The sequence below is a fragment of the Larus michahellis genome, chromosome Z, assembly GCF_964199755.1.
Source record: "Larus michahellis chromosome Z, bLarMic1.1, whole genome shotgun sequence".
Lineage (NCBI taxonomy): Eukaryota > Metazoa > Chordata > Aves > Charadriiformes > Laridae > Larus > Larus michahellis.
This window is the reverse complement of record NC_133930.1, coordinates 51,600,692-51,627,353: the sequence shown is the minus strand read 5'-3', so window position 1 is coordinate 51,627,353 and position 26,662 is coordinate 51,600,692. Positions and strand designations below refer to the sequence as shown.

General features: G+C 37.9%; 1 protein-coding gene across 2 annotated transcripts in view; it reads left to right on the top strand.

Annotated features, from left to right (window-relative positions):
• The window catches only part of ROR2 (receptor tyrosine kinase like orphan receptor 2), a 159,253-nt gene that overhangs the window by 85,102 nt on the left and 47,489 nt on the right, over window positions 1-26,662 (top strand). For both annotated transcript variants that reach the window (XM_074570399.1, XM_074570400.1), the window contains exon 2: window positions 26,271-26,348. In XM_074570399.1, coding sequence (XP_074426500.1) covers window positions 26,271-26,348 — 78 coding nt within the window. The remainder of the gene's footprint in view (window positions 1-26,270; window positions 26,349-26,662) is intronic.

Below are 26,662 nucleotides of genomic sequence, written 5' to 3'. Positions count from 1 at the left end.
CTGCATCCAGCTTTGGAGTCCTCAGCACAAGAAAGACATGGACCTCTTGGAATGGGTCCAGCAGAGGGCCACGAAGACGATCAGAGGGCTGGAGCACCTCTTCACAGGCTGAGAGAGTTGGGATTGTTCAGCCTGGAGAAGAGAAGGCTCTGGGGAGACCTTATAGCAGCCTTCCAGTACCTAAAGGGAGACTACAGGAAAGATGGGGAGGGACTCCTTATCAGGGAGTGGAGCAATAGGACGAGGGGTAATGGTTTCAACCTGAAAGAGGGTAGATTTAGATTCGATATTAGGAAGAAATTCTTTCCTGTGAGGGTGGTGAGGCACTGGAGGAGGTTGCCCAGGGAAGTTGTGGCTGCCCCATCCCTGGGAGTATTCAACACCAGGCTGGATGGGGCTTTGAGCAGCCTGATCTAGTGGGAGGTGTCTCTGCCCATGGCAGGGGGGTTGGAACTAGATGATCTTTAAGATCCCTTCTAAACTGAACCATTCTATGATTCTATGAGAAAGGGAGGGAATTTGCCTTAAACCAGAAATGAGCTCTTTTAATTTTATTTTTTTTTAAAGTTCAGATAATGGAGAGAGGTGGTGCCAACCAGCAAATCCCGCTGTCAGCTCCATTCCACCATGTTTTTAGAGCTTAGATTTTCATCACTTTGATTTTATCAAAAGAAGAAAATGAAATTTTGTGCTTTTCCTCAATAGAAGTAATCTCAGCTCTGTTGCTGTGAAAGAAACATGAAATGCGTGTAGTAGAGGAACTAACTTGTTTCCAAGGACTGTAACTGATCTCCCTTTTCCTCCATGTTTTAGGCAAAGAAGAGCAGGGTAGAAAAATTTAAAGTAACTTAAGTGCCTCTGAGTATAATTTAAATTGGAATATAGGAAAATTATTGGGTTTGATCTTTTTGTTTGTTTGTTTGTTTTTTAGGGAAAGGTTGGTTGTCTTTGATAATTCAAACAGTTTAAAGGTTCATAAGTATGTTACTGGTACCCCTTTTTTGTAATGGGGCAGTACACTTTAGCAGTAGTGTACGTTAATATGCAATTATTATGTTTTCTCATTTTCACAGAATTTAAACAATGTTAGTACAAGCACTCACTACCAATGGTTGTGCTGTTTGTGCATAAAACAAGGTTTGGAAAAAATAGTAAAATAAAATCTGTTTAACATGCGTATGGAAGAGAAAATAACTTTCCAAAAATATGTTTTTAATTTGAAACATATTGGCTTAGTAAATACAATTTTATCTATATTAGTGAATTGAACTGATTGTTTCTCGTTACCATGGGCTTCAAGATTTTAAAACTGGATCTCAGCCTCTCACCTCATTTTTATTCATGGATTGTAAGGGGAAAATAGGGTTTCCTGGCTTTTAAAGTCCCACTTGGTTTTCCAGCTTTGAATGAAGTAGTTGAAATTTGGAATGAAGCAAATATTCACTGTGCACCTGCAGAATAGTCTGTTTCTGTCAAAAGCTGGTTTAACATTTCAGCTTATTCTAGCTTCAGTTGCTTTGTGTTTGGCTACCACTTCTTCAGAGATTTGATTTTTCTTAAACATTTTAAATACTACTGAATATTTTTGTGGCTTAATTGTGTTTCCCAGATTATTACTTTGCACACAACGTAATAATTTCATATTTAAATATAAATGGGGAAACTGAAAAGAAAATAACAGCAACATCTGAAAGCCAGCTATTTTTAAAATGCTCTCATTTTTATCCACCCCACCAAGATCCCTATGGAGATCTGAGCTCACTCTCTGAAGAAAGGAAATTTGATAGAAAGGGTTGATATGTTTTCGCACTTCACTAAACATAGTTTTGCTCGTCACTTCAAAAGCAGACAAATGGGTGATGACATAATTTCGTTCTGTTAATCTGCCATTTATACGAGCTAATTGTTTTGTCCAAGAGTTAGAATAGATGTTTTAGTTGTAATTATTCTGTGAACAATTCCTGCTGTGGCAAAATTTCACTTTAAAGCAGAGAGAAGTACATACACCACATTTTTGCCCCACAAGCTTGTTTGAAACAAATATGTTTCATCAAGGTGTATGTGACCTTGGCCTTGAATGAAAAAGTTTTGCCATGTAGTGCAGGTGGTACTCTTTCCCTGCCAAACATACAGGGAGCTTACCATTGCAAAGCAAGTCTTGTTCCAAATGCCATGCAGAACTCTACCTCTTACAGGTGACAAACTGACTTTAATGTTAGGCACCTTTACAATCTGTTAGAGAGGGATGACAGGCTTCATTTTCTTTTGCAAAATAATTCCAGCTTCATGTAATCCTTCTTCCTTCCTTCACAGTACATTTTTGAAAGTATTTTTCTCCCTTGATCCAAAGTATAGAAAACTCTTTCAAGATCTATATTGCTAGGTAGGATTTTGGTATGTTTATGACTTCTATCACATAATTTTTCTTTTAAACTGCGTGCTTATACACAGGCAAGCTGGAAAATTGAGTGTTTCTAGAAGGCTGTCTGACAATCAAAGTAATGTCATATTTTCCAGCAAGAATACCAGATCTATGTCGTGTGTGATTTAACCAGCAGTTTCTGCATGAAGAACAGTGTTCACTTTGTTTATTGGAGGATTACTGAAAATCCTATAATTCATCAGTAGTCTGTCAGAAGCAAGTTTTGGCTGATTTAGTGGCTCATTCGGAATTGAAATGTACATATTTTACCCTAAATGTTGAGTGTTCTGTTTCAAGTCCTACATTCTAGCTTTGTGTAGAATACAAATAGCCTTAGTATATATTTTTGTAAAATGACAAACCATACTAATGAAAGAAGATGCTTTGAGGCAAGTTGCTACGAGGTTAAAATGTACTACTTAGTTATTATAAAGCTGTTTTTCAAAAGAAAATAACTGTTTGGACCGTATGGTTATTACAATGAATGATGAGGGTCTGTAGTACTTTTTCACGCATAAACTAGCATCTGTAGCATTAGAGATCTGGACTAGTTGATTTAAGAAGAGTAAATGCCTGAATTTAATATCCTGTGTCTTACATCAGACATAACTCTTGCATCTACTTGATACCTCATCATGTTAAGTGGTAAGTGTAGGCTGCTAAGAATCAAAGACATGTAAAATTTCTGCTTACTTAAAATCTTTTTGGCTCTCTGCTGGCACTTTGGTTGCTTGGTATAAGCAAGATGATAAACAATCATGGCTACCTGTATGGCTGTTTTAACCAAAGTTACGTTTCCATTTTCCATAACAGCAGAAGCTTCATTATTCTGATTGTAGAACGACTGGGTTGCATAGGTCTTATGAATTTCTAGATTACAGCTAAAACCCTGCTTGAAGATGAGGCTTTTGACTAGACCATAATATGTTGTATGTGCAGATTACATTTTCTTGTGAAGAAGGCTAAGAGATCAGATATAAACCACGTGCACTTTTCCCCTTCCCTGTTTTTGGTTCTATTGCTGTCAGTCTGCTCTCAGAAACAGTGAACGGAGAAGGTTTGGGTTGGTTTATGTTTCCTGACATGCGCTACCAGGGGGTTGAATGACTTCATAGAATTAGATAGCAAGCTGTTCTTTCAAAAACAGTAGTTAATGAAATGACTCAGTCTGGCACTTTACAGCACTTTACAGCTGCAACAAATGAGCTGCAGCTAATAGCTTTCCCCAGATATTAATTAAGAAATTGAAAAACTCCAGGAAGAGGATTGGCAATCCAGCATTTAATTATTTTTGTAGTTAAAAAATATTTTACCCAAACGTCTCTCATTCTTGCCTGTAAATTAAGCTATTAGTGTATTCTTCTAAAAATAAACTCAATGCTAGTGCTCATGCAGACTCAATCTTAGCAGACTAGGAATAAATATAAAGCAATATATGACTTCAAATTATGAATATCCTTGAGCAAAGTAGTTGTGCGCTTGATGTTATATATCTTGTTCATCAAGGGCTTTCTAATTGTGACCACAAAGTTGTATTTCAAATGCCATGGATTATTTTCCTCTTTAACTCTTTTTTTCATCAGTTTTCCAAAGACCTTTCCAAGACTTGCTTTACTTTTAACCTTTTTTGATCTGTGAGAGTGAGGTTAGAGTAGTTGAGGCTACGCAGACCAAAACTTGATGCTTAGATGGTATGGTTAAAGGAGGTTAAGGTTATACTAGACAAGTGGGTAGGTGTTCTGTTGAGAACTTCTTTTACCAGTGGGCTTCCTATTTTTCCCCACTGGGACCTCTTTTCCCTCTACACATATACCACTACATCTAAGCTTTTCCCTTGGAGTTCTGCAGTCCCTCCATATCCAAGCTCCCCATTCCCTTCTGAAGACTTCGCCAGACTTCCCCAGGTCCCCTGCTTCCTCTTTGCCTTCCTGCCTTTCTTTTTACACATCTCTATATGGAAGTTCTCCCCTTTCTTGTTTGGTTTGCCACAGCGAAATTGCAGAACATGCTGCTTGGCAAGGGGGGTGGCTGATCAGCCAGATGTTGAACGTGCAGCTGGCAGATATGCCCTTCGTAACTCACTGGCCAATCTCCACTCTCCATTCATGAGGCTTGCATGCTTTGAGAGCCTTGGGCTAAACACTACAGCCTACCCCTCAATTGTGATAAGGCAGAGTTTTAACTTCGTGGCTTACACATGTTGTAGGTCTGAGATATGTCAGTTTGCTTAATGAAGAAACAGTGAATGATAGAAGTAAACAAGCTGCCTTTAAATACTGCGTATAGTTTCTGGTACAATTAGCACCTTAGTTTTACTGTCTTTGCCAGCATTAATGTTATGACAGGGAAGCTGGGGTAACACAAGTTTCTGTCATCCCATCAAATTCAAAATCCAAACGCTCTGAAAAAACACTGTGCTCTGTGAACCAGAGCCATTGTTCTAGAGACAGAAAATTGGAAATTAGCATTTTGTGGTGACCAGGGTTGTTGATGGGCTCAGTCTTTGGAGCAAAAATACATGCAGTGCTACCCAGAGCTGAGGAATACAGGAGTGACCAGTGACGCCCAGGGCAAAACTTCACAGTTGTGCTTTCTTCCTCTCCTTTCTGGCACACAGATCAGCTACACCACAATTACCATCTTTGTCTTGGTTTAGTTACGCAAGTCTTCTTCTAAGTCCCCATCCCCGTCTGCCCCCGCCCCTTCTCTACACCTACTTTCCTTTGCTTCCGCAGAAACAGACATATTGTCCCAGGGGCTGCTTCTGTGTAAGCATTAGTTAAGAGTGCAGGCCTGATGTCTTGGCTCATTAAAGGAAATGGAAATCCCATCTCACTGAGGTCATAAACACTCACCTTTGTGCTGGGTACATGGTCACTACCAGTGTTTTAACTTCTTTCTTAAGTGGCTTTTAAGGTCTGAAATGTGGGAATGTTCTTTTACTGACTTTCTGAACTAGTTTTCAGAAAATTACTTGAATTTCTACATTATTGAATATGTCTCAAAATTCTTAAAAGATACTGGAGGAATGGGAGTGAGAAGAGAAAAAATCCAAATTACTATTTACTGTGTGCATAATTATTCACGTATACAGCATACTCCTACCTATGTTAACACTCTCTTTGCAGTATAATGCAAGCTATCTGTCATTCATACACAGTCCAGGTTTCCAATTTCCTGCAAATAATCATCAATTCTGTTGATGCAGTCAATTTTGAAAGGAAACATGCATTCAAAATGCTTGCGATAAGAAGTGCAAGAGTTCCTGCTTCTTCTGTGCATACTGTGAATTTCCAAGATCAAAAGGCTCGCTATTTGAAAAGGTTTACCCATTTGTATTTTTGAAGGTCTGCAGAGCACCAGTCTCAGTTTTAAGTTCAGTTAGGAGATTGTTTAGTATGTAGGTAATAAGTCTTCCGTAACACATGTCTCCAGAGCTGTTGTTTACACATGAGCAAACATAAACATTTTTAAAAATGAAAGGAGACTTGAAAATATAGCAATGTCTGTTTATAGATTTAACAATGTTAAATCCTAACAGTCAAGCAACACGAATAGTAGATGTGAGAAGTAATTTAATCTGCATTGTTTGCTTGCAAAACCTATTGCAGAAGATTTTAGGGAAAAATATTTTACTCTTATGATTGTAAAAATTTAAGTCAAATTACTTCATTGATGAATCTTGATTTTCTTCAGATACGTAAAATGCACAGACCATCTCTGCAGAAACGCACAATTCCTAAAACAACCCAGTTACTGTTTAAACAGCTAGTATAAATAATGAACCACTCCATTACCAAGAATATAAATAAATGTAGACAAGTAAGAGTTCTCTAGAGCTGAAAGTTTAGGTTATGCAAAAACTTCGACAGCTGTAATTTGTAGGTCCTTGTAGACTGAGGGGTGTGAGTGATGTAAACTCTGGAAAGCCAACATTTAATGTATGTCTATTTTGTCATTTTGCCAAAAGGCAGGACTTCACTGTTATGCTTCTTTTGCTGTGTACAAATTTTGAATAGGGCAACATCTGGCAGAAAAAAATTCCACAAAATGCATTAAGTTTTGCAGTGCCGTAAACAGACTACAGTGCTCTATTGCATGATGAGTGATGAGTCAACATTTTAGAGAAGTCTGGTTATAAACATCTTTTCCCTGGATAAAACTAAGAAAGAAGAAAAATAGGAGTGTAAAAGATACTAATTAAAATTTATTCCTTCACATGTTAAGATTTAAAGTTAATTTAATACTAAAAGATAGTTGAGTCAGAAGTGTGCTTCTAATCAGATTATAATCTAAAAAGTTTGGGTTTTCTTATGCTTAGCTAGCTGAAGAGATTTAAGATTTTTGGATCTGAGCCTTTAAGTCCCCATATCTAAGGCTGTAAATGGAGGCAACTCCATTCTCCCCTCTACCCTAAAGTTAACCACACACCTGTAATTTCAGTGAACCACAGTGGAAAATGGCTTAACCAACACCTCAGAAATTCAGTCAGTTTTGGTAAGAACATAACTTTGTAAAACCTAACTCTAAGTCAGCAAAATTAAATATTTTCACTAGAGTTATTGCAAGTCCTTTGGCTTAAACTGGTAAAGGTAAAACATTGGGAAAGCTAAGAGCTTTCTTTGAGGTGGGGAGAAGGGGCGAGAGAGGCAGGGAAGAGAAGAGGGAAAGATGGACAGAAAGAGAGAGAGGGCAGACTGACCATGAGCACACCAAGGTGAAATGTATCCTTGGTACAGGGAATTTTTTAAATAAACAGAGAATGGTTCATATTTTATGGCTCTTACCCAGAATATTTACAGAAACACTGTAGTCTATACTGTCAGTTAGTCTGAGAATTTGACTACACAAGCAATCATAAACTACCCAGCTGCTGTGCTACGTTACTGAGTGAAGGCACAGAATTAAAGCAGGGCACTCTTCTTAGCTGCCTGCTTTGAAACAGTCACAGTGAGAATCTGTGTTAGTTAACAAGGCGGGTTTTTTCTCCATAAATGTTCTATTTTTTTAAAACTACCTACTTTGATTAGACTGATGAACCTTCACTTTATTTATTGCAATACAATAGTGGTATGTTTCACAGAAAGCAACACTGCTGTTTCTGAATAGAATGTCCACCCATGTTTGTTAGGGTAATGATTGCTACCTAAGCATTCACGCTTCTAGGAAAAGAACAGCAAAGTGGGGAAATGCAAGTGGGAAGAAAGCAATCAGTTTGTTACTGGCTTTACTAATTCTAGTGATATCAGGGATTTTTAAAGTGCTTCTGAATGGTAAGTAGCAAATTCAGAGGTCCTTTGCATAAGCAGTGGTCAATGTGATGGTGATACCCGCTTTGATTCTTCATTTCCAACAGCAGCAAGCCTTACAGTACACACAGGTCACTGATACAGTTTGCAAGGACTGTGGTGTTTTGCATTTTGCAGTGTGGCTCAGACACACCCCCACCTTACTCAAAAATGTTACCCAACGTGTGTGTTTTAATGTCACCTTCTAAGGAGCTCATATAGGGAATTATTTTCACTAACAGAGTTTTTAATTATTTCTATGCATAATAAAAATAATGTCTAACCACCTCAACCGTAGCGAGGGGATCACAGGTACAAACAGGAGGTAAAGCATTTTTGTCTCTGTTTTTCTGGATTGAAATGAAGACTTAAAGGTGAAAAAATGGCAGAGACAAGAAGTACTACACCAGGTTACATGATAAGCTGCAGCTTGAGGTGACAGCATGGACTCTGATTAATGCCCCTATTCTCCCCATGAAGAAAAGCAAAAAACCATTTACTAACAAAAACTTGAACACTCTCTTAGGTGTAGCAACTGCTTTCTGGTAATATAATAAAAAACACATTTTCAAATGCTTGGGATTTTTAAACATTTATGTCTTAGTCACTTCTGGTCTACAATATCTGAAAGACAATATAAATACAAGTGCATTTCTTAACTTGTCTTATCTTTGAAAACTTTGAAATCTGAAAAAACTTTTTTTCCTAAAAAATCCTTTTCTGAGTAGGTGTGGATTTTTTAAACTACTTTGAACTTCAAGGGCTTCTCACATTTACAACTAACACAACACTCCCATCCTAAAGGCATGCTTCTGTATGCCCATTACACAGGGTATGGCAAAGAATTAATACATGATTTTTTGACACGAGCTTATTTGTTTCTATCCTTGAGTCCTGTAATCATCTTCAAATCAGTTATGCATAAAGTTTACTCTTGAAAAGATTTCCCACAACTAAAATATCAACAACTCTCAGAAAATTGCAGCATCTAGTACTACAAAGAAGGCTGGGGTAATGCTGAATTTAATAATTTCATTCCTATTGGTACTGAATTATAATTTAGTCTCCAGATGTCCTCCAAGCAAGCCTAAATTTTGATCATCCTTTTTTATATTGTAGTTGACTGAAGTGGGATGAGTAGTAATTACAGCCTTTGTTCCTGCTGCTGTTTGCCAACCTGTGCTTAGTCTCCCTGGGCTCTTTGTCTCACAAACCTTAGCTAGAAAGTCTGTGGAGGAAAATGTCAATTTAACATAAAGGCTTTGTCTTACTTTATTATTCTCTCTTAAGCACAACTGCACCTAAGCATCTTCTTTTGAATGCTTAGTCACTGCAATGTGGGAAAACTACAGAAATTCAATGATACTTGTGTCCTGTAATAAATGATTTTGCTCGGTATACCTCATTAGGCACACTTTTGCAGTGAAATGACATAATTGGATCTTATACTAACCTAGCTGATATAATACTTGTAGTTGAAACGCTAGCACTTTGAGATTGGTGTTGAGTGTTGAATTCTGTACTTGAAAAGAAAAATGCAAAAGTTGTTGACTTGCTTGTTATTAATTTACTGGACCTCTATTAATACCATTGTTATAATTCTTTTTTTTTAAATATAAAAATATAGCGATATAGCCTTTTGCAGTAGCTGAAGCAGCAAGGGGCTGTTGCTCAAGTCAAATTTTATCATAAATTATAGGTCCACTAAGAATTACCATTTTATGACTCAGGTCAATAAGGTCACTTCAAATCTGCTTCAAAGCCTTGTTACAGTAACGTAATACAGTATGTATGCTTCCTCTTTTGCTTATGAAGTAGTCTCACAAAGTCCAGCCAAAACAAGTGACTAAAAGTTTGCGGTAGCCTTTGTCTCATGGAAAGTGATGGGTAGAAGGGGGATTATGGTAAAGGAATTCAGTCCAGTCCTTCTGTGACTACTAAAAGTTGAGTTGCCGTGCTGTGGCAAGGATATATGTTCCTCAAAGCTGACTTTTGCATTCTATGAATCTCCTACTTCATCATTATAATTTATTTTTAATTTTGCCATTTTGCAAAACTTTTTCCTGAAAAGGGATTTATGCCAACTAAGGACCTAATCTGTTATTGTTCTTTTCTCAAACTCCTGTTAGGAATTCTAGGCATGCAAGAATTGCAGGACCAGATACTCAATTTTAACTTCTCTTACAATTTCTGCATGAGCTGTGAAATTTAGATTCTTTTACAGGTCTTGGAGGGAGGGCTTGGATTTTTTTTAGACTTTTTTTTGTGCTGAAAAGGAGAAAAATAGGAGGGAGAAATATGTATATGTAGAGCAGCCTGTTTACTTTCCTCTATATGCACAATATTTTTTTTGTGTGTGTGTTCATTTATTATATTTAGATTGACACATCATGTTTCCATGTTCAGGTTTATGACTGCTTCTCTATGTTATGAAGACTCCTATATGTTGTGTCAGTGAGACAAGTATAAGGAGAAAATGGAGTTAATTTATCTTTTGTTGTAACTGAGAGCTCCCGCATTAGCAGTTTGACTGACTTTTAATTTTATTGGAGATACATATGTTTATAAATATACAGAGAATTTTATTTTTCAAGGAATGAAGTAATTTACTGTTCATTTTTTTCCAAGTAGGAGAAAAGGCAAATATTATATAATTTAATTTCATAAGTAAAGAAAATAAAAATTCTTAGAATATTTTTCAGGTATGCCTTTCATTATCCTAGGAGGCATCTTAGCAGGTTTTTATAATGATATTTTTCTTCTGAAAAGTCATGCTAGCAAAGAAGATGTCTCTGCCATATTGCAGAGTCAGGAGATACTCATGGACAGCCAAGTAACTGAGCAGAGCACTTAACCTATTATCTGCACAGTGCCTACTTTATCAAACAAATGAGGTTAGGTATTTCAGATTAATATATACAAGACAGAATACAGAGACAGATTAGTGAAAAACAAACTAGCCAAGAATGACAAGGGCAATATATCAATTGGTTGGCTTTCTAGGTCATAGTAGTTTTAAATATTTGAGAAGCCATTCCAAGAGTAAAACAGAGTTCTTTGTTTTGTTTTAGATCTTTGACCAGATCTTATCTACATTGATAGAGCTGTAAATCACCACGTCTCTTTCAAGTTGGCTGCTTTGTAGAAAACTTAAGAAGCAGTAAGTAATTGATGTAGTGGAAGATCCAGAGAAGCTTTTTCCCAGTGTATTCTTAATTTCTTGTCTAGTGATAGAAAGTGCGGTGCACTCCAGTCTTTTCAAAGATGCATTTTTTTTGAAAACAGCTAATGGTTAGGTTGCAGTCAGCATTTCACTTCGTGCCTTGAACAGAATTCCCTAAATATTTTCCCAAAGCATGGGAACATGCATACATACCAGGAAAAATAACCTCCCAAACCTTTAGTAACATAGTAACGGCTACCTAATGCAGGTACTCTGTCAAGATTTAAAAATTTGGCTGCAGTTGAATTTTGTTATAAATAACAAACATTTCAAAAAGGTAAGTGCTGAGAAATTAATGATAGTACCAGAGAAGAAAAATATCTATTTTCATGAAATTGATGGCAGAGGTAATAAACTTTCCTGGTATTTGGTACCTCTGACCGCTTCAATGATGGCATCTTTGTGACTGCTTGCAAAGATAGCTTGTGGTTGCTAATTTTTATGGTAGTCTTTTGTCATGTAAATGTTATTTACTATAAATGAGGCTGAATCCCCAGGCAGCCATCAGAAAACCATTTCTCTTACTGTGGAGCTTTGTCAGGTCAAAGCAACTGGCCTTATTTCATAACAGGAAATCTATGCTTTTGATGGGAAACAAACTGTTGGCCTCATATTATGTTGACTAGTGTGTGCAGCAAAATGGTCAAAATGGTCAGACGAGTGAGAAGAAATGCACTCTGCTTTGAAGTCATCTTGCCAAACAATTGTCTTGTACTGTTGTGGCTTTCCTTCTTCCATTCTGTTTGGCTGGGTAGGCTGTTGTCACTTATATAGCTTGACTCCTTTCGATCTTGACTAAGGACCTGATTTGCGCATGCCGAGCTCAAACTGTCATTTTCTCCATTTCTGGCCATTCCCTCTCTGAATCAGCTGCTGTGCCAAATACCACAGATCACAGCCTGCTCAGTAGCTCAGGTAATTATCTGATGGGCTCTGAACCAGCAGACCTGGGAAATTCATATAGTGCAAGGAAAGTGGCTTGACTACTTGTGCAAGCAAGGATGGAAAGATTTTATTCTACTTCTATTTTAATACCAGAGGAAACCCAGTTAGTATCTTAGAATAAGCAAGAGCATTTGCAATTAAAAAGTTGTTCATTAAGATCATCGGTTTTCTGTCTTTCCATTGTGCAGTAAGTGCCAACTATGCATAAGTTACTTCCATGTACACCACACATGTACATCACACAGCCCTGAAGCTTCATTATCGACAAGTCTTAGATTCCTACAAGTACCTAAAATCATGTAATTTCTTAACGTTATTCTCTGCTATGACAGCTGCTTTGATTGCTGTATATACAGATCTATGCTGATTCTAGCATCCTCTCCTGCTTATTAGTGTTAGCAGTCCTTCTATACTCTGGAGCTAATGTAGTTTTAAAGCTGTCCATAACTAACATGAGGGAAAGCAACTCCTTATACACTTGAAACAATTTATTTGGCAATTGCTCACACTCATTTCAAAAGGTTCATATGTGAGGACATTTAGATTGGCATGGTTGGCTTTTGCTTGCAAAACTTTATGGTAATGTATAACACAAGTAAGTAATACCTGTGAAAATATTTGTTTAAGGATAATGAACACCACAGCTGTCCACTTGGATTAAGTAAACAGAGGTTGCAAGGGAATGTATCAAATATAGAAGTAACATTTGGATCTGAGCAGAATACCTGCTATGTATATTTTGAAGCGTTGAAACATAATAAAATGCATGAAAACAGAATACAAGTATGTTCCAATTTTAATTCTCATTGTGAAGAATGTTCTTCTTCCTTAAAACACAATCTCCTTCAATTCCAAAGCCAAGGGATCTGCATTATGGCTCTGAAGTGTTAGGAATGAAGACCAGCATGTTTGGCACTTGCTGGAGTAGCCATCGCCTTTTGTGCAGTTCTCACTTCGGGGTGCAACCAAACAATTTTCCAGCAGTAAATGCTGCTGTTCCATTCAGCTTGTTCCACTCTCATCTATGATTATGACTGCAATAGTTTACTCACAGATGTGAGGTTTTTTTTGTTGCATTAGTTAAAAATAAGAAGCTATTGCTTCAAGTGAGTGCTTTTCTGAAAACACGACTATGAAATCTCAGCTGTGATTGTATGTGACTTTCAGGCAAGATTTGTTAAATAGATAAGTAAGAATCTGAGGTCATGGCTCAGTGCCATGAGTTAACCTTGCAATCTAAAACTAGGTTGTTTGTGTTGTTTCTCACTTACATGTCACGAAAACAGGTGCTTTACAGGTACAGTATTTTTTATGGTTGTAGAAGCAAAACCGACTTATGTCAGTCCTGCCATCACAGTAACAAAAAGGTGGGAAAGTTTGTGGTTTGCCAAACAGGAGTTTATACATGGAAGATTCAAAGCTCTTTGATGGTAAAATGCAACATTGAAAGTGCAGTTTACACAAATGTTGCTTTCAGGACTCATTAAAATGGCATGTGTGGCAAAAAAGTGTGGCAGCCTTGAATCTTGCTACTGAAACAAAATTGTAATAAAATAGTTAAGGCTGATCTCGTGATTAGCATCAGTTACAATCATTAAACTGGATAATGAGGAATGATTATGGCAGCTCAGGAAATCCCTGCCTGGTTTGGGGAAATATGTAGCAGTTCCGTGGAAGCTGCCAAGAGCTTTGAGCCCGCCTGCTAGTGAGTGCATGCCCGGCTGTCCTCTGTACTGCTGGTTGAGGGAAGCCCCTCCTTGCTTTGCATGCAGGCAGATATGGCAAAAAGGGTCTCCCACGCATCACTATGTCATTTGGAAATGGCCGTGTTAGCTATTTGTCAGTGGGACCGTGACCGGGTTTTCATTTAGTTCTTTCACTGTCCACCCACTGAAAACGGCATGTATCCACATCTGGAAGCACTCTGCTCACTCTGTTTTCCACCTCTGGGCTCTGCTCTTTTTTATCACTGTTTTTTAGAAGAGTATAAGCAAATAATATCCCATCTCTTTTCATGCAGAAAAGTGTTGCTTGTCTCTGTCAATTAAAGACAAACAACAAGGACCAACTGTACCAAAGTCCACTTATGCATCTGTGCTATTTTTTTCCCTGTAGCAGTGAAAGTTGTTTAAACAACAGGAGAAACAGAAATGGGAGTTTGTTTCAGAGAAGACAACTATTTTGACTTCACTGTATGCATTCAGTTATAATCCAAGAAGTCAAACAAATTCTCCAGTAGGAAGAAAAAGATTTTTCCTGTCTAGACTGGACAAGCAGCTCATTAGCAGAAATATTGTGTGATTTAGACATTTAGTCTGAAATGAATAAATACAAATATTATTTAAACTTTACTATAAATGTTATTTTAATAAATAACACTATATAAGTAACTGGAAATGTAGAAAAACCTACTAAACAAATCAATAACTTATCTTTAAAACTTTCAGTTAGAATAACTGGTTTGTATTTTTCAATGGCTAAAATATAGATCAGATGTTAGTTTCCTTCATATCTGGCATCTTTTCTCATCTTTGTCCTCCACTTTCTACACACACAGGCAAATGTGCGTGCGCAAATGCACACACACACGCACACACACACACACAGTTTAACCACCACCAATATTTGACCTTGTCACAAATCTTTTGGGGTGCTCACGTGTGACTTGCCTGGCCACATCACCCGCACAGTGACTTGCTCTCTCCATACTTGCTCCATGGCCATCAGTACAAGCTGAACTGTTAGAGAGGGAGATGAATTACTCTTTTTTTTTTTTGTATATGGACCATAACTAATTACTTATTATAAAGAGGACTTTCAGTAGAAAATCAAGAATTTTAAGCACTTGATCTAGAAACCAAGATACTTTGTGTTAAAAAGAAATTTGGCCTCCCTAAGAACTGAATCTGGTATATTTAACTTTATGCCAACTAGTCATGAGCAAAACCTATAGAAAGAAATAATTTTGGCTAATGACTAAATACTGTGTTCTCATTGAACACAGTATCTGGTGTTATGTATGTTACTAGCATAACTTTGTAAAATCATGTTCTAATGTGACTTAGCTGAGACAAATCCAAAGTGGGTAGGTAGAGCTCCAGATAGCCAGAAGCACACTTTTCTATCTACTTGAGTCATTTCTAAAATTGTGATGCTTGGTGACAGGAAAGAACATGAGCTTCTATTTAATGATTTTATTTAAGGATGAATATTGCCACATCATGGCATCACTTCCCAGCCTTTGTTTCTTAGAATACTTATAAACCAGGCTTCCTGCCTGGGTGCCCAGTTTCCTCAAAATAGTGTGTAGGATCAGGCAGCAGGGTTGAGAATTGATTATTCTTTGGTTTCCACTGTAAGCTTTCTGTCAGGAAGATAGCTATAATACTTACCCATAAGTACTGTTATCATTCAAAATATGCTCTGATTAGTCTGAATGTGCTGTTTACTCTCACTGTTTTCCAGAGAGCAGAATGGCTGGCTGTAACTGCCCTACTTTCCAAGACTGGTGCTGTAATTTCTGCTTTTGAAGTACAATTAGCGAGTGAAAGCTAAACAAACTGTAGGAAGGTTTTTTTACACTTACAGTTGTTCCACTGCCTGTAGTTTCAACCCAGTAAAAATAACCACTAGGATAGCTAGTATAGCTTTTACTATATTCTATTACACTCAGTTGTGGTCTGTGAGGTTTTTATATTACCACCTAGACAGAAGGAGATTAATGTCATTTTTTCTTTCAAATATAGGAAAGCATTTAAGAGTGTGCTTAGAAATAAGCTCAATTTCAAGTGTCTGTCTGACTAGGGGTGTTTTCTGAATTGGAGTCTTAAAGATTTCAGCCTAAGGCTGCAAACAGGACTGGCATTTTTGGATTCTAAATTATTTTTCAGAAAAAAAAGCACTGTTTATCCCAGTTGATGGAGTGTTATACTCATAAATCATGATTATTTTCAACCTTTTGGTTGAGACTATTCTGTTTTCACAGCCAGAAGCAGTAAAATAATCAATCACGTAATAATGCCATGGATAATTATTATGTTGCTTGGTGTTCTTTGAGCTACTGCAGGTGTGTTCAGAGCCTCTATTGGTTGTGTTTAAACTGTGATTTTACAGCTGAGGTGGTGAAGAGCTTTGGAATGTACCCACAATTGCTTTATTTTTTACTTTTTTTTTTAGCATAATGCCTACAAAGACTGTTTGTTATGAAATCCAGAATGCCTCGTGCTTTTTCCATGGTTCAAGGCTTTTATAAGCTTTTATATTCAGTATATTGACTTGGACTGCTCAACATATAGCTGTACAGAAAAGCTATGTTTGTGACAGCTAGTAGACTTAGTCCTACCGTTGCTGAATTAGAAATGACATTGTAATGCACTTGTGGTTTAAAAAGCCTCAAGTATTTTATGCTGTCAATACCATAGAGTTCATTCTTATTTATTAAACACCCAGAACAGTTTTATTGGCATAATTACATCTTAATTTGTTTCCGAATAGTGCTTTAATTTTTGCCTTTCTTTACTAGGAGCAAAGCTAGCACTCTGTGGTGTCTGCAAGGTTTCACTGCTGCAGTGTGCAGGAATAGAGTTTAAATCTGGAATTCCATGATCTGTTCAAAGTGGCTTAGATCACCACAGTCATCAAAAAACTTCCTCCTGCCTTTTCTCTGCCCCAGCTTCTTGCTTCCATGCTTGTGCTGACTCAAACACTCATGCAACTGCACTGGGAACAACATCAGGAAGCTAACCTTTCCCTCTCTCAGCCCCTGGGCAACTGAGGTACAAAAGATTAAGGGATATTTACTGCAGACATGAGATTTGGGTGCCCACATGCTTTTGAAAATCCTGGTAGACATCTGTCTGCATCTTTTGGCATCAAATACTTTTAGCAGTTTGGCCTAAGGTGAGTTGGCCAGGACATTGCAGGAAGTCCTAAGAATTGAAAGTAGGGTTTGGATATTTCTTTGTACAGGCTGGGTTCCTGTTTAATGATCTCCGCTTTGTGTTGTAAAATAAGAGGAGCTGGAGTTCATTGTAGCTTTATCAAAAGAGTGCTTTAGCTGTAAACTAATGGAATCACTTGTAATCCAAAGCTTATCATCTTCAGAACTTCTTTATGCACTGAAAACGATGACTTAAACTGAGTATCTTCTTTTCCATGGGTTCTGTTTGGTTTACTGTAACGTTGCAATGGCTGTTAATGAAGGTTCCTCTGGGAATGAAATCTGAATAAATCTTTATCTTTGGTTTGTCTCACTAACATTCCTGCACTCTCATTTTAAGCGTTAAATACGAGTTTCAGGAGGAAGAATCTAAGTTATTTGATAGCTAAGCTCCATGATGAGGACTGTATAATGAAAGGGTAAAGACTGACAGTGCAGTTGAAAATTCAGCTGTGTGGTTTAATGTAAAATATGCATTAACAGTATGAGGCATTAAAATAAATCAATGTATTCATTGAAGTCTGTGTTTGAATCCCTGGTAATAATAATTTAAATGTCTTATCTGATTTTGTTCTTTTCACACTGACTTCATAGCACTTGGTGAGGCGCCTGGCTGATGACTATAGGAGATAAACTGCATCTTCAGTATACTTCTTCTTCAGTATACTTTTGGAGGTTTGTTGCAGCTCTGTGTGGAAATCAAGAATCATTCCTTCTCTGAAGTTTTGTGCTGATGGCCAGCTGATTCCTTTGACTGTGTTTTAGAGTGGTTTTATAGTAGATTAATAAGGATTGTTTTATTAAATAAGGAAGTTCCTGCCGGAACATTGTGAAATTTGTAAAGCAACTTTTTCTTCATGCAATTGACTACTAGTTTTCCAAAACAGACAACCAGTCTATCTTGGATCAGTTTGTGAACACAAACATTCAAAAGTAACAGAGATTAATGCAATATGCAGATGCCCTCTTTATGCATTTAACTGATAAAAATATGTAAAACTATAGGATTTTGAATCTCTGTTAAGATGGTTTTGAGGAATGAGGTCTCACTGTGCATAATGAAGATGGTTTAACATTTATGTTTATTTTAAGTCAATAATAAATTTTCTGTCCAAAACAAATAATTAAGCCCTTTTCATTGCTACAGATCATAAACTTCAGGTCTGCCTTTGTCCCCTAGTGTAGTTCCCACATTTTGCAACAGAATATTTTTCCTGATACCTACTGAAATGAAACTGTTTCAAACCTAGTAAGGTAAAATAGGAAGAAAAACAAAAACAAAACCAAAAAAAACCCCACAACTATAAAGAAGGGACAACTCACACTAGTGGAACAAGAGATTTGCTTCAATAAGGAATGCTTATAAATTGTGGGAATGTATTCTGTATAACTCAACCCTGGCTCTTGTGAAAGGTTTCTTGTCTCTGTGTTCTACCAGCTTTCTGAAGGTTCTGTGACTTGCAGGCTGGTGTTAGTTTTACTTTAAATATACTATTTAATGTTATTTTGATGTTACAACAGAGCAGGCTTAGAAAAGCTTACTCCCTTTCTAATGATCTCATAGTGACAGCTTTTTATTACTATGAATTTAGCTGAAAGTAATTTTAAAGAATTTTGGATGGCTAAAAAATAAATTTAGATTAACTGGTTAACATACTGTCCTGTGAACAGTACGTTTTGGAAGTTGATAGCAAGGTGAGAAATGCCTGTTTTTCAGACTTCACACTTGTCTGAGTAGAGCAAATGCAACAAAAAGTGCAGGTTATTTCCCCCACCTTCAGCTATTTTTATGTGAAGCTGCAGCAGTTAAGCAATGCGTGCCGTGGAGGTTCTAATCTGCCATCACTATGAAAGGGGTGCACTGATTTTATGCTACAAACTGCACCTTTTGTAGCCTATTCACCACCCTTTACAGGTCTGCCAAGCCCACTCTGCAATTGGTTGCCAGGGGCTGCAGATGTTGGAAAAGAGAAATTTCAATGAAAGGCCCTGATTCAGCAACCCAAGCAGCCTGCCTCCCCCAGCCAAAGTAATCAGATTGGCAGCTGAATCAAAGGGTACAGTGGGCCCTTTGTTTGGGAGCTGTAGAGGTTAGTAACTGACAGAAGGTCAACAAAGTTTTATGAAGAAAAGAACAGAATATTAGAGGGTATTATTAGGCTGAAGAGAGGGAGTTTGGGAGTTTTATGTTATTGGAAGAATGTTAGAACCTGAGTCAAAGGTTACAGCCGCAGGAAGCAAAGATTGCATATTGCTGTTTAAATCTGAAAATAGTTTCAGCGCCAGAAACAGGATTATTGATGAGTGGAAGGAATGGCTGAACAAAAATCTGCAGTTTCCCTAATTGTAGCTATATGGAATTGTTAGTGTTGAAGGATTTATTTCTAAGCTTTGGGATTTTGCATACAATGGGAGACGGATGGTTGTTTTCTTCATAGAATCCTGAGACTGGAAAAGGTCTTAGGAGGTCCTGTTTCACCCTGGGAGAAGAAGCATTAGCTGTATCTGTGCAGTATCATGTGCAGTATATGCTTGCCTGTCCTGCCACCCTGGAAAATTTCATTCTCTGAGACCTGCATGTTTAAAGAATACTACCTCTCAGTTCATGCCTAATCTCCTTCAGACTAAGCAGGCATAGCTGTCATTCATTTTTTCTTTTTGTTGGTCATGGTCATGTTTTGTGGACCATCCTCACAGCACTAGTTGTAGTATTTCAGTTTGACCCACATCCATCTTGAAATGGAATGCAAAAAACTGGAGAAAGCACTCCAGGGCCTTACTAGTGTTGAGTGGACTAGAAGGATTAACTGCTGTTTATGTGTCCTAGTATGACGTTTACCTTGTTTGCAGTAGCTTGAGATTGTTGACTTACGTTCAGTTCTAATCCATGTAAGACACTTCAGTGTTGGCTTCTATGTTGGTTATTACTCATCTTGCTGCTTTATTGCAACTGCTTAAAACCTCTTTGTTCCATTATTCTTCCAGGAATTGAAGTTAAGGTGATGGGTCTATAATTCTCTGGCACTCCTTTTTATCCTTTTCTAATAAATAATAGTAACTATTTGTGCAATTTCTCTTTTAAGGTTTCATCTGTGCTCTGCAAGAACTGAAAGACAGGTATTAACATTGCATGGCATTGCATTAGCCAGTCCCTAACTGCTCTAAACTAATCAAGCCCAGTCTAGTTGAAAATACCTGACTTTGTTATTCTCTTCCTGTGTGAGGCTGAGGCCTTGGTTTGTCTCCCTGGTATCAATTATGATAACTGCCTCCTTGTGCCTGGCTTCTTGATGAAGATTAATGTATTGTTTTGATGTCTGCTTGTGGCCATATGCATTTTGAAATCTGTTTATTGTAATTACCTCTTAAGTAATGAATGATCTGTGAACTCATAACTATTTCAGAGGGAAAAATTTAGCTCTTTTATGATGAATGGTGTATGCCCGGTGAGCTGGCATTATGATCAGTTGGGCAATTTATTTTCCAAATGTGTGAAAAGGCATTCCTTTCTCAATAGCATTGGGTGTTTGCTTGTGTATTTTGTTGGTCATTGGTGCCTAAAATGAAGCAGTGGGGTTACATGCACTGAAATTTGTCAGTAAGCAAGTTTTGCTCATATTTTTAGGAGAAGGGAATTGACAACAGAAGCAATAATTATTTATATTCAGTTTGGAAAATGATTTTCTGTACTGCTTGTTTTCTTGCTGCAGTTTGCTGTAGTAAGTCAAAGGAACAGAATGTATTTTGTACATGAGAAATATGAAACACGGACTTTAAATATGGTTTCTCTTTTGCAGTTGAGATTTTCCTTAAATTCAAATAGCTTCCTTTATCGCCCTAAAAAGTTAAGAAATCTTTTTTTTTTTGAGGGTAAGCAGTTTAAACGAGGTACTAAATAGTACCTCTACAACATCTGCATTCTAATTGACTGTGTGGTCCCTGAAAAGAGGGGTATTCCTGGGGATCTGACATGTGGCACCTCTGGCACATACATTGTCCCATGCTGGCAATTGACATTCAGGCTGAGTTCTGGTTATGTTGTTCTTGTCTGGTCATGCAATGTAGAAGGATTACAGACACTAGTGATCTTTTCTAGCTGACACCATCACTGCATATGTAAATTGAAGAAGTAGGTGTTCAGAAATAAGCTGTGATACATTTAATATCTGAGCGAGAACACGTGCAAGTGAAAAATGCATAGTGGAGCAGATGACAAATTTGTGTAACACTGTATCTTGGCTCTGATGGCGGCAAAAAGGAGATGTTGAAGTAAATGTGTAAGAAGTCATCTGACATACTTCTTTATAGTACTACTTTATGCTGGGTATTTACCTAGCCTCCAGCCATTTTGAGCTCAGGGACTTCCTTGCCCACATAGGATTTCTATGAATTACTTAGATCTGAATGGACTTTTCTCCATGAACTTGCCTGATATCCTGTGTAGCCCATGTGAACTCTGCCCACAGGCTAACTACATCCTGTTTGAGAAAACTTGACCTTGTTTTAGCTTTGTTTTGAAATTGCTTTTTGTCATTTTCCCTCCATACTGCCATTTCTTTTACTGAGAGGTTGGTCTATCCTCTCTAAGACTCATGATTCCGTAGACCTTTACTGTCGTTAACATCAGCCATCTTCCCAGATCGAAAAATCCTAGCAGCTGTACAAAACCTGGTCGATAACTTTAATTATTCTCACTGCTCTTCTCTGAATCTCCTTCAACTCTTCTGTACCCTTTTTGAGATGAGAGGACCTCAGCAGCACGGAATGTTCAATGTGTGAGAGCAGGCTGTAGATTAACACAGTAGCATAATGATGCTTTAAGTTTTACTCTTTATTCCTTTCCTAGAAATACCCAATACTGTCTGGATTTGCTTTCCTTACTGCTTTTGATAACTAAGCTCCATTTTGATGAACTAACTATTTTGAGGTCAAGATCTTAGTCCTCAGAAGTCATGGTCAGTTCTGAACAAATCTTGTATTAAGAATAAGCTTTCCCCATGTTCTCCTCTTTCCATTTGTCTCCCTTGTTCTCATTCAGGTCTGTGTTTGCTCCCATTCCTTCTCTGCTTTGCTTTCTTTAGTAGCCTTGAGTAATAGAGTTTGATAGCCTGTATACCCTTTAGCCATTTCTTTTTTGTCTTCTCCATTCCACGAACATTTGTGCCACCCAAAGCCCTCTGCCAGGAATTGTTTTAGGCTTGGACTGTACAAGTCTGTGCATCTGTTTTCTGTACATACCTGCACAGTTGTCCAGCCTGCTGGCGGGGTTCTTCAGACACCAATGCGGATATGTTCATTGAGACACTTTCAGACACCATGGTGATTGATTTGTCTTCAGTTAGCTACATATTTATGTAGTAGCATGCTAGTTAGCATACTTCTTGCCGGGGTGAGTCAATAATATCACAAGTAAGGATCCAACATTGAGCATTTATCTTCTCATCCATTTTTAATAACACATGTTTTGTGAGGTGCTGTTGTTTTGCCAGTTTTGTGTTTTGCAGGTATACCTTTATTCTTAGCATTGTATGACAATGCTTTATTTGTAATAAACATGAAAAAAAGATGTGACTAGAATCTGTGTCACATCTAAAACCAGTTTAGTGAACAATTATATCTTTTCTAGCGGTAGCTGCTTACTAATCAAGACTTACAGTGAGACCTGGACACCTAGAATTATCTTGTGGATTTTTCTCCCCTTCACATAGTGGAACTACACATAAAATTGCCGCCAGGAAAAGATAAAGAGAGTAGGAATTAAAAAAACAAATTGGGATACCCTTACTGAAATACTGAATAAACAAAGTGGGAAAAGGGACATAAGTTAAAAACCAAATGTGGACAGGAGCACAGTTGTGTAGGGGTCTTAAAAGAAGAATAAGACTGCAGAGAGTTTGTGGTGGCACATAATCAGGAGTGTATCTGCACCACATTGAGGGGAATTAAATAAAAATGAGAACAGGAATTATCATCTGTTGAGGAAATCAACTGTATCCTGGGCTGCATAAAAAAAAGCATGCCCAGCAGGTTGAGGGAGGTGATTCTACCCCTCTACTCCACTCCGGTGAGAGCCCACCTGCAGTATTGCATCCAGATCTGGGGTCCCCAGCGTAAGAGGGACATGGACCTGTTGGAGTGAGTCCAGAGGAGGGACATGAAGATGATCAGAGGGGTGGAACACCTATGCTATGAAGACAGGCTGAGAGAATTAGGGTAGTTCAGCCTGGAGAGGGGAAGACTCCAGAGGGATCTTATAGCAGCCCTCCAGTACCTAAAGGGGGCCTACAGAAAAGATGGGGAGGGACTGTTTATCAGGAAGTGTAGCAATAGGACAACAGGAAATGATTTTAAATAGAAAGAGAGTAGATTTAGGTTGGATATTAAGAAGAAATTTTTCACTCTAAGGGTGGTGAGACACTGGAAGAGGTTGCCCAGGGAAGCTGTGGCTGCCCCATCCCTGGAAGTGTTCAAGGCCAGGCTGGATGGGTCTCTGAGCAACATCATCTAGTGGGAGGTGTCCCTGCCCATGGCAGGGGGTTGGAACTAGATGATCTTCAAGGTCCCTTCCAAGTATAACCATTCTATGATTCTATGAATACACCACGGATTTACTCACAGCAGGAAAAATGTAATGTTATTAATGCAAAATCAGAAAGCACTGAAAATAATCAACAGGAAAACACAGCTTTTTCCTTGTTCTTGTCTGCAGAATTAATTCTGTTTAACTCAAGAGGAAAAGGTTTTATTTTGTTGTAGTGACTAGTTAGTCATCTGATCCAGAAGCATTTATGATGTAAAAAACTTAATATTTCATATTGGTAATAACTTTTTGGTGTTTTAAATTGAGGTACAGAAACTTTAGGGCTAAGGCTTGGAAATCATAAGAAATGTGGTACAAGTGGAATTTTGCAGATTACAGAAAAGGTACATATTTCTTTCATAAAAGCAAGTTTAAGTGACAGATCTGTTTTGTATTTGTAATTTACAATGTACGCAACAGATTTTCAGTTTTAACTTTGCTCAGTTATGGAGACTTTGCTGGTAGGTGGTGTCTATGGTTTTTAATTGTTCTCTGGCAAAGCACATTTGGAGCTTAATGTTTTTTCCAGACATAAACATATCAAGCATGAGTGAATCACACGAAACTTACTTAAACATTTTCAAACCAGTGAATACTTTGTTTCTTTCCATCTTTGTTTTGCAAAGCTTTTAAAAATTAAGAGATATGGGCTGGGAAGGAGGGAAGAGAGAGCAAGACATTTCTGTGCTCATTTAACTGAGCTTACAATATTTTTTTCCTGTTGTGAATCCCACTAAATGGTTGAAGAAATGGAAACAACTATTTTAAAGTTGAACACGTGGTATTAAACAAAAGTGCCACCCAGATCTTAGGCAGTTTGGATTCTGGAGGTCTGAGTGTTAAGGCACCAGTTGTCCTAAGAATGAGCTTCTACAAACAGTGTTTCATCCAGTGAGTACTGCTGGATTATAAGCACCAAAACAAGCCAAGTGCAGGTGCTTGTGACTGCAAGAACAATTACTCTTCCTACTCTTCTTTTTACTCCAATGTCACATCTTGGTTTTATCTTCCTTATGGCCAGTAAATGTTGCTGTCCTGTTCTAAATTCCTTGTGCGACATAGAGGAGGTCAAACAGAAGCAAGGGAATAGACCTGAACTTGCCTTGAAGCCCCTTGGTAAAAATGAGATGTGATGTTTCTCTGCTGAAATTTAACAGAAATATCACAACAGGCATTCATCAGTTCACACTGAATCAAACGACTCAACAAAACTTCTGTAAAGTAAAAAGTCAGGCACTGAGTCTGCACCATGCCCTCAGGGGTGTGAAGACACACTGTCACAGGATTTACAATGGCAATTTAGCATGCCGACACCTTGGCCACCCATTTCCCTTTCTCCCTCTACTCTGTAGATGGAGACTATCTACCCTTTCCGTTTGCCAGTGCTGGGAGTGGCAGAAGATGGTGTCTGCTCAAGTCTTCACTCTTCCAATTTGAGAGTGTCTTACCAGGGGTACAGCACCGTCTTTACCATCAGTCTATTTGGGATGTCTGGGAATGGGCACACAAATCAAGTGGAATCAATAGTACTGCCAGGCTAGGAACCTCAAGCAGTGGGAGATGAAGTAGTGACAAGGTGTCAGTACTGTGACAAAATTAATGCTTTCAGACCCAGCCTGAGGTAGAGGATGTCTCTGGTTTCTGTGTTTCCCCTTGTAAACTGAAAGGTCAGTTAGTTAGATCTTTTGTTCTCAGATAATGGTTAAAAGCATACAGGAAAAATGAAAAATAATGACAGTCTCAATTCTTTTCTTCTTTCATAATGTAGTGGAAGATAGGGATGGCATTACTTGTGTTTCATCACTGTGACTTGTAGTCAGAGTGTTGTAGGATTTAGTCTGAAGGAAAGAGAATGGGGACAAAAGGAACAGGGAGGACCTTTTCCCTAGTTTCATTTTACCCTAAACATTACACCCCTAACAAATCTACAACAAAAAAACCCAAGATCTTTAACTTTGGATCTTGATGACCTTAGATTTGCATGCTCTCTTGGTCATATGCCAAGGTGACAAGGAATTTGGATGACTGAATGTAAGTTAGGAAATACAAAAATATAGGGGATATAATTTGAAAAGTTGTTTTACTAAAAGCACCCCTATAACTTTATCTGATTCAGAGTTCAGCTCTCTTCCTCACACCATCATATTTTCAAAAGGAATGGCAGACAGGTGAACTCCCATTTTATAATAGTCAAAGTATTGTAAGATCTGCAAAAAAGCAAAGGAGCATGTAAGTATTGTCTGCTGTCTGCAGCAACTGCTGGCTAAACATTGCTTCTGCCTTGTTCTGATATATGCTAGGCACAAACAAGTAGGGCACACAGAAAGATGCTCATCCACTTCATCACCCTTTGGAATACTTGGCTAATGGTTATCATATTTTCATTTCTGGGAGATACCTTCTAGGGAGGTGGCTGAGAATAGAACGAGAAAGTCAGCAGAGATGATGAGTCTGACTTCTGGAAATAGAATCTGAATTACTGTAATGTAACTTCAAAAGCAGATTTATGCCATTTTGTAACTGAGATTGTCAATAAAGCTCAAGTACTGCTTAATTTGCTGGGCCAGCACTGCTTTCAGGAAATGTTTGCATTCTTTGTTAAACTGTGTGAATTTTATTCTGGTAAGACCTAGAAAGAGATTTCTAATGCTACTCACATTTGCCAAGCACAAAGTAAGTCCACAAGGTAAATTATTGTAAAGGTTTCTAATCCACAATGGAAAAATGCTGACCTTGCTAGTTGGTGTTTCCTGTGTGCTACTCTGGAGCCAGGATCTGAACTGAATGAGTTTGTTGAACTCACTGTCATAATGCTGTTTAAGAGAAAGATTAACCCAAAACCTCAATTCAAAAAAATCTTTTTTTTTTCCTAGGTGAAATGGAAATTCCAGATTCAAATGACCCCTTAGGTCATGCAGATGGACTTGAGAGACCAATTCCAACGCCTAAAGGTAAAATTAATTATAGTTATTTTTTCTTCTCCCTGCCAAATATAAGCATACTTTATAAAGGACCAGCAAAATCCTGTTATTATATGTTCACTTGATTTACCTGCGAATACCAGTCTGTAAGAAAGGCAGCCTTGTGTAACTTAATACATCTGATTCTAAGCAGGGATAGTAAGGTTACAAGAGTCTGTAAAATTAATTTTTAAGCATGTTCGGTCCCCCCACACTGAGGGATTAGATGTTTGACCCAAACACAAAGGGCTATTATATACCTTCCTAGCATATTTTCTGTCACGTTGGTGCCGTGACAATGATTT